Source organism: Macrotis lagotis, chromosome 2, assembly GCF_037893015.1.
Source record: "Macrotis lagotis isolate mMagLag1 chromosome 2, bilby.v1.9.chrom.fasta, whole genome shotgun sequence".
Classification (NCBI taxonomy): domain Eukaryota; kingdom Metazoa; phylum Chordata; class Mammalia; order Peramelemorphia; family Peramelidae; genus Macrotis; species Macrotis lagotis.
The window spans coordinates 147,517,653-147,533,730 of record NC_133659.1 but is presented as its reverse complement, the minus strand read 5'-3'; the positions used below and the strand labels follow the sequence as shown (position 1 = coordinate 147,533,730).

Genomic DNA, 16,078 nt, shown 5'->3' with positions numbered 1-16,078 from the left:
GTCATGGGAGAATTGATGGAATAAGTATGTCGTCTTTTAACATAATTTTTTATTGACATCTCTTACATTTCCCAATTCTTCTTTGTTCCTCCTACTGATCTTGCCCTTATAATAAAGAATAGGAAAAAAAAAACCCATTCTAGCAAGTACATTGGGAAAAAATGTGTGTATGTTGGCAAAAGACTGAAAAATGTGTGTGTGTGTGTGTGTGTGTGTGTGTGTGTGTGTGTGTGTGATTTTCAAAGATGTGTACTTCAGAGCACAACCTTTATTTGGGTATACAAAATATGGAACTTAAAAATCACATTTCATTATCCAAATGAGTATTATGAGTAAACACTCTCATCTACACTTTTTTTTTTCAAACAGAATAAATTTAGGATGTCTTCAGAAAAGAAAAACTCTGAACAAATACTCTTTGAATGAACTGAATAAGAAGAATTTTTATGGGCAATTTTTGATATTTTTCTTTAATGAAAATAATTATTTCCTGGGACTTCTTTATTAGTACAATATGGGAGAAGAAAGATAGGAAACAATTGTAGCAGAGAGACCAGTCCTAAATACAGTAAACAGGGTCAAGGTGCCTTTTTTTAAGAAAATGTATTTTAAGAATAGGGTTACAAAGAGTTAACATGAATGAACAAAATTTTAAGAATAAAATTTATTTATCAGTGTCATCAACAATTGGTTCTGCCAATTACAATTGAAAGGAGTATGAATCATCAATCTGTTCATTCCGCTATATCTATAATTTATAAGCAAAGATAGTCATTATTATCTTTAAATATGAAGGATAAATATTAAAAACATGTTCATATTAGCTTAATTCTTAATTGTGATGATGCTAGTTCTTGGATAATTTTTTTTTACTTAATTGTACTCAAATGTCATGAGACCAGTGAGTTAATTATTAGTACTTCTTTAATAGTAACAATGAAAAACAATTCTGTCAATTTTTTTTGTTAAAAAGAAGTGGTTAACCTATGTAATCCTTAAAATTAGATTCTGAGTTTCTATAGTAAAAAAAAATTAGTGTTCTCAGAATGAGAGCTAATTTTTTTTTCATATTGTAAATGTTCTAATAAGAGAATTAGCTTAATTTACTTTGGAATTAAGAAATGTACCAAATTGTTTCATCAGAAAACTTTCTTTTCCAAACATATTTCTCATCAACTTTGTTCGTGAACAAAATAACAAGTTCAGTACTTGAAAAGGATTGTGTACCAATGCCAAAATATCTTCTCTTTATTTTGGTCTCCAAGGACACATTCTTTTTTATTTTTTTATATTTCTATGAAACAGCTGAGCTGCTGGTCCTATGTTCCCAAATTTATTATTTGTTAAATAAAATACATATACAACCAAGTTAGTATTATGGTATTGCTTCCCCAACATAGTAGATAATCGAATGACAACCATTTATTGTAGATATAATTGCTCTTTTAATTGTAGAGTTTAAAATTAGATAAGCTACTTTAGTAAATGTGTGGGTGCTGCTGAATATAATTTAGTATTTTACTGTACCCCTCTAAACTGATGCAATTTAATAGGGATAAATGGAGTCTTACATTTGTTTTTAAAAAAACCCAGTTGGATTAAATATGGTGTGGGGAAAGTGTGCTTAGGCAATAGTTCTATGAGAAATCTGTTTTTTTCTTTTTTCTTAGGTTTTTGCAAGGCAAATGGGGTTAAGTGGCTTGCCCAAGGCCACACAGCTAGGTAATTATTAAAGTGTCTGAGACCAGATTTGAACCCAGGTACTCCTGACTCCAGGGCGGGTGCTCTATCCACTGCGCCACCTAGCTGCCCCGAGAAATATCTTATATAAGAATTTTGGTAGGGGAAGAAGTGTCAAAAATATGATGATGACAGCCCCAAATTCTAATATAATAAGACCTTTGGCACCATGAGGAAAGGAATGTGTCTAGAAAGAAGTAATGTCATTCTTCTTGGCCCTTTCACAGCTAAAGTACTGTGTTCAAGAGAATATCAAGGGGACATTGACAAAATGTAGGGCATTCTGAGAAAGATCACTAGGAGAGGACAGTAAATCATGCCAGAAGAAATAATAAAAAAATAAGAAATAATAAAAGCCTTCAGCGACCATGTTTGGGGTGGACTGGTCCTATGATTTCACTGATGTTAGGGAGCTCTTGCTAAGGAATCTGCAAAATGGGGCAGCTAGGTGGCACAGCGGATAGAGCATTAGCTTTTGAGTCAAAGTACCTAGCTGTGTGACCTTGGGCAAGTCACTTAATTCCACTGCTTGTGTGACCTTGGGCAAGTCACTTAATTCCACTGCCTTGCAAAAAACAAAAGGAACCTGCAAAACTCCTGGGTGAAATGCAACCAGATTAAAATGTTATTGAGAAATGTTGAATAAAACAAATGAAAATCAACATAAGATATTATGATTATGTGTTTTTCTAAGTCAAAATGAAGTTTCTAGGGATGCAGTTTCTATTTGCATTTTACACCACTGTCCCGGGGCACTAAATCTTAAGTGATTTATCCAAGGTAGAAGGTTTGAAAACTAGGTCTTTCTGCTTCTGAGGCAACTTTCTCATCCACTATGCCATGATATCTCTTGGGAGAATATAATAGCTATCCTCAAATACTGTATTTGAAGAGTTTTCTTAAAGAGAGTAGGTTTAAGCTCAATTACAGGAAAAAAATTCCTAACAATCAACTCTAATAAAAGAATAGACTGCCTCAAAGAAATCTCTTCCACTAGAATTTTCCAAGCTGAAACTGGAGGGGATTTTTAGTTAGGGTTGAATCAGATGATCTCTGAGAAATTCTGCAACACCCTCATTTTGTGATTTATTTAGTGAGTTTAAACTCTGCCCTGCTTCCCTTTATCCTTGTATACCAGTGTTGTTAATTTGGATTTTTTTGGGAGGGACAATGACATTCCTTTCCTTTTTTCAATAGTCCTTTTATTTATGGTTTTTAGTGAAGTTCAAAGAATTGTGAGGGTTTCCTCCTTTGTGGATAATGTAAATGTCATTCCAAGATAAGGAATATGTTAAACAAAGATATTATACTTGACCAAGAAGAGTGGCCAAGTCACTTGGGGATAGAAAGGTAGTTATTTGTTCCAAAGATATTTTAGATCTAGTCTATATGTAAGGTGCTATGCATTGGTTTTGATATCTGTGGGGACCTTGGTCAAAAGAGATAATCCAAAATGTCAGTAACTTCAACCATTAGCTCCCATCCTTTTATCCAGATTAAGAAGCTACATTTTATTTCTCTATATATTGAATTTGTAATGATCTTTCTCTTTCCTTTCAACATTCTCTTTGTCTTTATAAACTAACTTGCCCAACTAAAGGGAAACAAATGTCTAGATTAAAGGCTCCTCAAGGGCAAAGACAATTTATTATTTATATTTGTTATCTTCTATGTCAAGTACAGTGGCAAAGCTGGGAGATAAAGCTAACATGTTGGAGGAGACAGATTCCAAAAGGACCATGATAGTCTAGAATGGGGGCCAAATTTAATAAAATAAAAATGGGGCTAAATCTAAATTTTTATAACTGGATTAAAAAAAAAAGCTTCACAACTCCAAGTCAGGGAAATGAATAACTATACTGATTTTATCTGAGAAAGACCTGGGGATTTTCATGGACTATCAAATCGATATCAGTCAACATTGTTTTAAAAGGGTAGCCAAAAAAGAGTGCAATTCATCTTCTACTTCACTTCCAGGCAGAGCCTCCAGGATGAAGGAGATAATAGCCATGCTCTCATCAGACCACATCTGCAATATCTGTTCAGCTTTGGACATGAGAGTTTAAAAAGGCATTGATAAGTCAGGATTGGTAGCCAGGCTAGTAAAGAGCCTTATGATCATTCTATATGAAGAGTGACTGAAAATTACAGACTTATTTAGCCTGGAAAAAATCAAGACTCAGAGCAGGCATGATGACTAGCTTCACATATTTGAAGAGCTGTTACATGGTATAACCTGTCCTGTTTATTAGTCCAAGGGGGAAGAATAGAAAACAATGGATAGATGCTCCAAAGAGATATATTTAGATCATGCAAAGAAAGAAATATCTCTCAATTAGAGGTATTCCACAGTGAAATGGGTTGCCTTGGAAAAACTGTGATTCCCTTTATTGGAGAAATTTATACAAAAACTAGATGACTACTTGTTGGACATGAGAGTATGGGGAATTTTCTTCAGGTATGAGTTGGGATAAATAGCCTGAGGTCCCTTTCAGTTCATATTTGGTGACCTGCAGAACAGGCACTCAATAAGTATTTGTTAGCTGATTGAATGAATGAAATTTATAGATGAAGTTGGTCTCTGTTTTGTCCAAGTCCATATGGTCAATAGCCAGATTATTTTCTTTGGATTAAAAAAGGTCTAATTTATATTTTATTGCCTTTGAAGAATTAAATGGATATGTGTGTGTGTGTGTGTGTGTGTGTATGTATTAGACAAAAGTACAGATTGCTGAATGAAACCAATATTTTAATGCACCAAACCTAACTCAGTGATCATTTATGGATGATGGTGGATGAAGTATAGTCTAAATTGTCAGGAAGATTTATTTTTTGCAACAGATGTTATATTATGTATATTAGATAATATATATTATAGCAGATAATATACTATTATTTACATAAATATAGTATTTACATACTAGGTATGTAGTACAGGGTAAATACTATATACAATATACTATATGATCTTGGAACTGCTGTACCTACTACTTTGAAGTGTAGCAAATTTAAGTCTCAAAAAATCTACTAAGCTTCAATTTCAAGAAAGCCAACCCCCCAACTATTATTTTCTCATAGTAAGATATGCAGGACTTACATTGGTAAAAAATTCATAAATTAAAATCAAACTTCAAAAACTGACATTTTGTGAAGAACAGATCTTTTCTCTTTTTTTTTAAATCAAATTTATTCCCCAATAGAGGTGGCAGTGTATACAAAGACAATAGAGCATATGGTTATTTACAAAATTTTTTTGCTACAACATGCACATGTTATTTTGAAGTATTTTAAACATCACTAACAAGTTCCATGCTGAATAAATAGTCATCCCAAAGATTAATTTATGTTTTTACATAAAAATATAATATTGCACTCTTATGAAGACCAGTTATTTTGCATATATTTTTGTAGGCCATTTTCATAAAAAAATAAGACTGAGCAGTATCCCTATTCTTAATAGGGAAGTAACTTATAGTCTTGAGTCAAAAAAGGGAGCCAGACTATATTTATCATTTTTAAACAAAGCATGTCACTTCAACATGAATTGGAATAACCTCATCTCTGCTGTATTTGGACTTCAAAGGAAACATTTAGAGTGTCAGCTTATTTAAGATAAAAGTATACAAAGTTGGGGCAGCTAGGTGGCACAGTGGATAAAGCACCGGCCCTGGAGTCAGGAGTACCTGGGTTCAAATCCGGTCTCAGACACTTAATAATTACCTAGCTGTGTGGCCTTGGGCAAGCCACTTAACCCCATTTGCCTTGCAAAAAAAACCTAAAAAAAAAGTATACTAAGTTTAAAATATGAATATGTAGCCATTTTCTTATCTCACTAATATGCATATGAGTGTATATATACACACATATATATATTTTTTATTTTTCAAGGCAGAGAATATGGAATTACATTTCACATAGATCTTTAAGCAGAATGTTTAAGAAAGTCTGGAAATACAAAAGAAATTTTGTAAACATTAACACTATACAAACTGAATTTTCATAGCAAATGCACAAGTTATTTCTGGGCAGGAATGCATATCTTTATCACATTGTAACAGAGAACTGACCTTACTGTATGCTGGTTTCAAAACCAATAAAACAGCACCCCAAGTAAGTAAAAATAGAATTCTAATTTGATACGGAGATAGAATATAGTCTAAGACTTTTTTAGGACTTGGGTCTCCAAGGTATAAGGGTGCTGGGATACATGTTAAATTACTATATTTTTCCTAGTGAAGAAAAATAGACAACAGAACTTAGATTATTCTTCCATTATAAGTAAGACAAGGCAGTTGTTCATTGTCAAAGCAATTAGGGATGCTCTTTAAAGCAGAAATCTTGACTAAGATCAACTTAATAGAATTGGAATACTATGATGTTCCCTTTAAGAATTCTATACTTTTGGGGGCAGCTAGGTGGCGAAGTGGATAGAACACTGGCCTTGGAGTCAAGAGTACTTGAGTTCAAATCCAGCCTTAGACACTTAACAATTACCTAGCTGTGTAGCCTTGGGCAAACCACTTAACCCCACTGCCTTGTAAAAATGAAAAAAAAATTCTATACTTTTGCCTCTTACTTAAGAAAATGACAAAAATTACTTCTATTCTTTTGCAATGTTATTTTTGAAAAATTCCATTTTTATAGAGTATGTTCCTATATGAATTATATTGTTGAATCTATTCAAACTTTCTGCACAGAGTAGCGTTCTCATTCCAAATTAATAAAAAATTTGTGTACTCTGCTTTTTTACGTATTTAAAACATAATTGTTGTAGATAGATGCCATCCAGGGATATTTTGCAAAAAGCCAGTGTTACATACTTTGAATTACTTTATGAAGGAACATGATGCACCTATAATTAAGATACCAGAATTCCTGTTTTTGGCTTTTGAAAGATCCTAATTCTACCTCAAGCTAAAAAGGCAAATGGCAAAAACTACCTAATAATAAGATTTAGGAGTACTTCAATTTGAGTATTCAGACACTCTATAAAATGCTTGGTGCAAAAGGCACCTACTGAATAATTTGCTTCTCAAAGAAAGCAATAATTTGAGTCCTGAATTTATTATATCTTGGGTTGACATCCCAGAGCAGGTAACTATTCTAATACTATACATATTGTGACAATCACATTATAAATATGTAGTTAGTTTAAATGTTATTGGCACTTTCAGAAAGAAAAGAAAAAAAAGGAACCTAGTGTTTTTGGGAAAGCCTTTGTTTTAAAAAAAGTTTAAAAATATTGTGATTTATGATGCAGCATCTGAAACTCAGAGCATTTTTTACAACTCTGCTTTAACTACACACTTAAGAACAAATATCCTTTCATGACTATGATGATTCATAATTTGGTGAAGACATATGTAGATTTAATAATCATTTAGACTTTTTGTTCTAGTCACCCATTTGTTTGAGTTCAGTCTGCTCAAATCAGTAAGATGAATTAATCTAGTTTGTACTTAAAATGCTTTAGAGAACTCAAGAGTTTTCTCACATTCAGCCTGCTGCATAGCTACTAAGGAATGAGTAGAACATAGGCTGTTTCAAGCGTTGCTGATCCTTGCGACACCAGGCAATTACGGTTCCATCACTATTTGCTGTGTATAAATGATGGCCATCACAGGAAAATGTAAGGCTATAAAAAAAAAACACAACAAGCAGGAAATTCAATACTTTTGTTACATTTCTAAAACTCAATGAACAATTCATGGTTACAAATTATTTGTTACTATATTTTAGGTCCTAAAGATTTTATTGCAAAGAAGTTCAGGTCCTAAAGATTTTACTATAAATAACGTTTGCCCTTTTTTGAAGGACAAAAATCAGAAACCAAGTGAAATTCACTGTTTAAATAGAAAGTTCCACTAATGCTGAGTAAGATGAACAGAATCAGAAAAATACTGTACACCCTTAACAGCAACATGGGGGTGACGATCAACCTTGATGGACTGGCTCATTCCATCAGTGCAACAATCAGGGACAATTTGGGGCTCTCTGCAATGGAGAATACCATCTGTATCCAGAGAAACAACTGTGGAGTTTGAACAAAGACTAAGGACTATTAATTTTAATTTAGGAAAAAAACAAAACTGATTTCTTATTGTCTGATCTTGCTATCTCTTATACTTTTTGATTCTTCCTTAAGGATATGATTTCTCTCTTACCACATTCGATCTGGATCAATGAATACCATGAAAACAATGTCTTTACATTGCCAGTCTTTACTGGCAAATTGCCTTCTGTGGGGGGGGGGAGTAAGGTTAGGGGAAAAATTGTAAAACTCAAAAATAAATAAAATCTTTTAAAAAATAAAAAGGAATTTCCAAATATGGTTTAGTTTCCTTTTAAAATATATTTTTATTTATTTTGTTATATATGAAGTTTTTTAACAATCATTTTAAACAATTTGGAGTTTCAGTTTCTCTCCCTCACTCCTGTCCCTTCTTCCCCAAATTGAGAAAGTAATTTGATATCTCATACATATGAAGTAATGTAAAATATATTTCTATTCTAATATGGTTTAATATGTCACCTCATTGGGGTATAGAATTTTGACAGGTTTGTGAAATAGATTTTAATTGTGACTTGGAAAACAACTAAAGAACAAAGTGACCATTTTCTTTCTTCACTTGTTTTTTTCCCCTTTTTGTGGTATGGTTTATTATTTTATCTTTAAAAAACTTCACAAAATTATAAATTCAGGATACTCTCAAAGTAATGTCTCCTCTTATAAAAATTATATTATGAATATATACATACTTATACATATATACACACATACCACACATATATTCATATAATTGTAAATCAATAGTTTCAAATTCCTGAGCCAAGGGAGAAATACAATTAAAATAAATTACTAGTTAAAAAAACTTTTGATCCAAATATAACACTTTAAAGAATACATTAAACTTGAAAAGAGATTTTTAGTTGAAAAGTAGAATCATCTTTTTGGTGGCTTACTGGTCTTTTCCATTGTGTTCTCATATAAGTAACTATACCATCAATAATCAAACAAGGAAAAATTAGTTCCACAGATCAATAGGCATTTTTTACATAAGCTATCTGTACTGGGGAAAGAGAAAAATTATTCAGATGTTAAATATCTATTCACATGTGTGTATGTATACATATATATATTTATTTCAATCATAAATTATATGATTTATTTTGTATTTGAACATATCTTTACCCAAATATAATATTTATGGTTCATAAAACCAAAACTGCATTACTGATAATGAAGAAATAAAAGAAAATTTTACCTGACAATAGGCCTATTTGATTTAGGAAATGTAATTTCCCGAACAGGCTTTAAATCCCATGTGCTCCATAACCTAAATAAAAATTAGTATACAAATAGTATACATATTCAAGTTAGCATATTATAACTAAAACAGGAATATACAACCACATCTAAAACATTTTAAATTTTTAAAAAGATTTTCATTTTTTAAAGATTTTTAAGATCTATAAATATTAATGTATCTGGGCCAAAAGTAACTGAAATGTACTTGAGAAGAATGGGGGGAAAAAAAGGCTCCAAATTTTCTTACCTTACAATTCCATTTTCTAGTCCTCCTGCAATTACATTGATAGATATACCCTCAGGCTGGTTAGAAAAAGCAACAGAGCAAATGATTTCTCTGCAGTGGACATGTCCAACAAGATCGCCATTTACTGTCCGAAGTCTGAGATCACTACCACCCCCAACTGAAATATTAAAAAAAATTCACAAATAAACATAAAATGTACAAGAAGACTTTAAATGATATTATTATACAAACAGAAAACAAAATGATTATTGTTTTTAAATAAAATTAAAATTCAACATAAGTACTCCCAAGCATTAGCCATGGAGTAAGAGGTCTGGGTTTGGGTTTGAATTCCAACAGAGTGACCAGAGGCAAGACATTGAACCTTTGAGGGCTCCAGTTTCCTCATCTGTAAGATGAAGGAGTTGGACTAAATGGACTGAGTTTCTTCCTGGCTCTGGATCTAGGATTCCACAATGAATACAAACGTGTAATGTGATACTGTAGGAATCAGAACTCTCTAGGCAGTATAGGCTGCCTCTGAACCCCAGGGCATTGCCCTCATAATAAACCTTCCAGGGAAAGCAGGACAATTTGTAGATGTCGTAGAGGGGATTTTGGGTTAAAGACATGGGTATCCATTACAATATTCAGGTCTGACTGTTGCTTCAAGGCAATTATGATGAACTGGAAAATATCTTTTAATGGTTAAATTATTTTGATTTTAATATCACAGGTCAGGTCTGTTGCTTTGAGCAGTGCTTAACACATTTCCATGTATAATCAATCACTCAATGAACATTTATTAAGCCCTTACTAAGTGCTAAACACTAGGGATACAAAAGGAATAAAAAAAAACCAGTCCTTGCTCTCCATAAGTTATAAACTAAATGAAAAATCTAATGGGAACATGCAAATAAATCAAGCTATACAAAGGATAAAAGGAAATTATTAACAGAGGGAAGGCACTAGAATGGAGAAGGGTTGGAGAATGCTTCCAGTAAAAGGCAGGATTTTAAGTTAGGACTTTTAGGAAACAAGGTAGACCAGTAGTCACAGCAGAGAAAGGAGAGTATTCCAGGCCTGGGGGACAGATAGAGAATATGCCTGCAGCCAAGAGATGGAGCATCTTGTTGGTAATAATAATCAGGAAATTAGTGTCATTGGATTGAAGAGTATGTTTCAAGGAGTAAAGTTTAAGAAGGCTGGAAAGGCAGGAGGGGTTTAGATTATGAAAGACTTTGAATACCAAACAGATCATTTTATTCTGGATTCTAGAGGCAAGAGGAAGTCACTTGAGTCTATTGAGTGGAGGAAAGGAGGAGTGACATGATCATATCTGTGCTTTAGGAAAATCACTTTAGTGACTGAACAGAAAATTGATTGGAATGGGTAGAGACTGGAGGCAGACAGACCCATTAGATGTGATGAGAATCTACTAGAGTGATAGCATTGTCAAAGAAGAAAAGGGGACATATTCTGGACATGTGGCAAAGGTGAAATCAACAGACCTTGTCAACAGATTGGATATGGGGGGATGAGCGATAATGAGGAGTTCAGACAATTACTAGGTTTTAAGTTTGAATGATGAGGAAGATTTTCTTAACATCTTTAGTAATAAGGAATGTAAGAAATGGAATAATTCAAGGGAAAGAAAATGAGATATGTTTTAGACATGTTGAACTTAAGATGTCTATTGGACATCCATTTTGAGATGTCTGAAAAGCAGTTGGGAGATGTGAGATTGTAGGTTAGTAGAAAGGTTAGAGTAGGAAAAGTAGATTTGAGGGTTATGAGCACAGAGACAGTAATTAAATTCATGGGCGCTGATGAGATCCCACAGTGAAGTAATATGGAGGGAAAGTGATAAATGGTGTAAAATGCTCCAGAGAGGTCAAGGAGAATGAGGACTGAGGGAAAAAACATTGATTCAGCAGCTAAGAGATCATTAGTCACTTTGGAAAGAGCAGTTCTGGTGGAATGATAAATTTGTAAACTGGGCTGTAAGGGGTTAAGAAAAGTGAAAAGAGAGAAAGCAATACTTTAATAAAAAAGTCAGTTAAGCTGAAAATTTGTATTTCCTTTCCAGATTTCAGAAAGTCTGGACAGATGACAAAAAGTATTCTGGTGATGGAATGTTTTGGGTCTTTCCTTCTGTGATGTTTCAGTTATATTAATTCAATATAACAAATGCTTTTTGCAATTTCTTTTATATATGCATAGAGGCCCATAAATTTTTTATTAGTGACTCTTTTTTGATGGGAAGAATATTTCTCCATCAACTCTATTATATTATGGATTACCTAGGGACACCTGAATACTCTAATGGTGTAACAGAAGTAATTTTGTTTTCTATCCCCAAATGTATAATGAACCTAATATCATAGCTAATAAATCACTCCTGGCAGCAGCAAAGTAATTAACTTTACAAAATTCAGATCTCTCAGGATCTTTCCAAATTTTCAAAGGAGTTAGACACATGAGTTCTATAAACCACTGGAACAACTTTCTACCAGATCTATGTATTATATGATAAAGGTACAAATCAATAAAGAATAATTAGCATATTGTTTATTTATGCTTCTATTAACAAAGTCAAGTGTTTCTGTCTTTTGGTGATGGTGATTAGTAAATAAAAGTTATTGGAATTTTACAACTAAATATTAATTCCACAAATTTCTGATTCTGTACCTAATTTTAGCAAGTACCTTTATGCTTTGAAACTTCTGATTAAGGCTTATGTTATTATGTAGGACTATGATTTAGAGCTCAAAGTAATCATAAAGGACATCTAATCCAAGCTTCTCATTTCATACTTAAGCTTAAAAAAATCTACAAGAGCCCACTTTTCCTGAACTGGAAAGACACAAAGACTAATCAAGATTATATTAATGAAGTAAAAACCAACACTTTGGAAAAAGAAATGAGAAAAATAATCAAGAAATTTAGATAAAAATATAAAAACTAATTTGTTCATATTATGAAGGAACTAAGGAATTAATTTTTCATTATTTTTGCATTATTCACACTTTATATATTGAGACTTCAGTCTTTGCTTGCGATTGCATTGCGGGGTCAATATACACCCATACTGAATTTTTTGTACGTAAGGTGCTAATATGATTAGGAGGTTGCAGCTAGATACTGTTTCTTTGTTCATAAGATTTTTTTTTTTAGGTTTTTGCAAGGCAAATGGGGTTAAGTGGCTTGCCCAAGGTCACACAGCTAGGTAATTATTAAGTGTCTGAGACCGGATTTGAACCCAGGTACTCCTGACTCCAGGGCTGGTGCTTTATCCACTAAGCCACCTAGCCGCCCCTTGTTCATTAAGATTTTGATTTTGGGTAGTACTTACCTGAATCACAAACAGTAGCAATATCACCTGTGGTTTCACTAGCAGAGACAGCTGTTACAGGGCTCTTATGTCCAGACAGACTCTGTACATAGCACAACCTGAGAGATATTAAAAAAATTTGCATGATAATTAAATGTAAATATACTTACCAAGTTCATCCTTAACTTATGGACATGCTAGTCATAAAACTAACATGCTGAAATCTTTTATTTAGTTTTTTCCAATCACATGTAAAGATAGTTTTCAGCATTCATGTTTTGTTAGATTTTGAATTTCATTTTTCTACCTCCTTCCCTTCTCTCCCCCCTCCCCATAATGACTATTATGTTATAGGTTATACAAGTTCAATCATGTTTAACATATTTCCATTTCACAGACTGAAGGGATTAGTTTTTATGTTCAGTGATTAGGATAGTATTTTACACAGCAGGCACTAAACATATATTTGTTGAATTGAATTTTAAGCATATAGTTTTCTTTCCAGATGAAGATAGCATGTATTTCATGCTTACAGACATAGAAAATACAGAATTCATCTCAAGAAAAATGGGAAAAAAATGAAATACCTTTTAATCTGATACAAAAATAGAAGATATTGAAGAATTTTTGTTTTTAAACTGGAGAAATTGTGAGTACCTGTTCAAATCCCATATGATGCAGGTTCCATCTTTGCTTACACTTATCATTATACTGTATGGTTTACAAACAAATAAGCTGGTTATCTCTTCTGTATGGCCATAGAGATGTATCTGAGCCTCCATTTCTATCTCTGATGGCTGAAATAAAATGAGGAATAAGCTAATAATAACCATGATAAAAACTTGCCCTAGAGACTATTTATTTAAAAAAATAAGAGTATGCTCCCAAACATTCTAATAATAATCATCAGCAGCAGGCAGCACCATCAAATTAAATTCTTGTTAGCAGATCTAGAGATTTTTTAAATAAGCAAAACATATTTGAGGTGCATTGGTTATAAAAACCTGAACCTTTTCAATTTGTTATATACTAAGACATACACTACCTGATAGTATTTGAGTTGAAGAGGAATGGATAAGAAGTGAGAGGAAATAATAGAGAAGTCTTTATTCAATTGTATTTTCTGACAGGCATTTAGGTCATACCTTTTATGTTCCCTCCAAAAAATATAGTTGATATTCTGTCTTATGTTTTACTGTTTCTACTTGCTTAGAATTAATGTAGACTTAACTTTTTCAGGTCCAAAAAGGAGGAAAAGCAGACAAAGCTAAGAACTGATAATAAATTTGAACTATATCAAACAAGTGGCATTTTTTGTTCTTTCAAGAATTTTATTATTTAATAGGCTTTTGATATATTTTGTTTAGATATGATAGAATAAAAGAAAAGATCGAAGGAAAATGTTTAATTTTTAACATAAATTGTAAAATAATAGAAAGGTTAGTTTTCATTCAAGTAAATTTGTGTAGAGGCTTCACTGAATGGAATACATATGAGCACACAAATATAGGAATAATATACTTTCAAGTAAGAGTACCTAAGAGATCAAAATGCATTTCTTAAAAATTGAATATTTTATAGAAAGAAAAAACTTTTTAATAGTAAATAACCTATATCTTTTCTTTATTCTTTAACAGCATACATATGATTCTAATTTAATAAGATAGTACAGAGTCTATGATACAATGGATAAGCGCCTAATGGAAATCCACAAGATTTAATCTTAGTTCTAATATCCACTAAGCTCTGGGACCATAGTGTCAATGGACCTCATATTAAGCCTAATTAACCTCTTTTAAAATATGAAGACTGAATTAAATCATTTTATAATGTCTTTTTGAGGTCTGACAGTCTGTGATCCTAAAAAGATAAACACAATGTAAATAAGTTTCTATTTTTTGTAAGCTATCAGAATATGTGGACTAAATGAGAAAAAAAATTATTTATATTATCTAAAGATAAAAAAATCCTATCCATCATTCCCAAATCTGCACCTCCAAGTGATGAAATTGTGAAGATCTGGCAGAAACAAAGTGTACACTCCCCCCTACACCCACAGAATATACCCCCCCCACCATAAAACAAAAATGACCAAAAAATTTCATGTTTGGGAACTATCTCCATAAAAATTTAATGATTAAGAAATGTGCAGTGTAAGATTACAGTTGAATTCTTTTAAAAAGTCTGACCAGACCCTGATAATGTCAGAGCTCCCCCCCAAAATTCTTTTTTTTTAAGTTTTTTTTTTTTGCAAGGCAATGGGGTTAAGTGGCTTGCCCAAGGCCACATAGCTAGGTAATTATTAAGTGTCTGAGACTGGATTTGAACTCAGGTACTCCTGACTCCAGGGCCAGTGCTCTGTCCACTGCGCCACCTAACTGCTCCACACAATTCTTTATGTAGTAGTTTACTTAGACAAAGGACACTGTCTATTTCATTTCATAATCATTTGTGTGTATGAGTTGGGGGAGGGGGCATTGGGAAGGAGTATAACATTTCTTAGAATAATCTTAAATTTATTTACTTTATTTAAATTCATTGTTAGAAAAAAATGTACCTTTTTTGTGTTAGTAAAATAAAGTAACAAAAATACCAAACTTATTAACCAAGTAAAAAAAAAATTGCATAAAAGTCAACTGAGTTACCTTAGGGGAAAAGAAATCTGATGAACAAAACTCTTAATAATTTTGATAATGCCATACAAATGAGACAAAAATGCATACAGAGAAAATCCTTGAAAGACATGTGTAAAGAAAGTCTTTAGCATAATGAGACTGGAAAAAAATGGCTAAAACCAATTTTTTTTAGATAGGTACTACAATACTGGAGAATAACAAATGTCCTGATTTTCAAGAGTGAGGTAAACCAGAGTAAACCAGAGGTCAGTGAGCTAAACTTTGATTCCTGGGAAAATTCTAGAATGGATCATTAAAGATGTGGTTGGTGAACATCTGGACAATGGAATAATGATCACCAAGAACCAGCCTGGCTTCAAGAACTAGTCATGCTAGACCAACTTCATTTCCTCTTTTGGAAGGTTTACTAAATTAGTGGCGGGGGGGCAGGCTGGGAATGCTGTGGATTTGGTTTACTTGCTGGTAAAGATTTTGATGCAATGTTTCATACTATTATTAGTGGAAAAAGATTGAGATCATACAAGAATAATGAGATAAATTCAGAACTGACTGGATAGCCAGAGTGAAAAAAATTAATGGTTCAATATCGACTTAGCAAGATTGCTCCAGTGGAATAGCCCAGGGATTTCTGCTTGGCTTTCTGTTGGTTAACATTTTAATCAATCACTTGGATAAAGATAAGGATGGAATACATATCAAATTTACAAAAGATACAAAGATGGGTGGGATAGCTGCCATAGAAGATGAAAGCACATTGCTATTAAAGGATCTTGACAGTCTAGAACATTTAGCTGAATCTAAGATGAAATTCAATAAAGATAAATGTAACATTT

General features: G+C 32.7%; 1 protein-coding gene across 1 annotated transcript in view; it reads right to left on the bottom strand.

The window, feature by feature from the left end:
- Positions 1-4,681: 4,681 nt before the first annotated feature.
- The window catches only part of LYST (lysosomal trafficking regulator), a 190,352-nt gene continuing 178,955 nt past the window's right edge, over positions 4,682-16,078 (bottom strand). The window contains exons 48-52 of the mRNA XM_074222963.1: positions 13,267-13,406; positions 12,631-12,728; positions 9,297-9,453; positions 9,006-9,077; positions 4,682-7,375 (exon numbers count right to left, since the gene is read on the bottom strand). Of these exons, the coding sequence (XP_074079064.1) occupies positions 7,237-7,375; positions 9,006-9,077; positions 9,297-9,453; positions 12,631-12,728; positions 13,267-13,406 (606 nt within the window). The 3' untranslated portion in view covers positions 4,682-7,236. The remainder of the gene's footprint in view (positions 7,376-9,005; positions 9,078-9,296; positions 9,454-12,630; positions 12,729-13,266; positions 13,407-16,078) is intronic.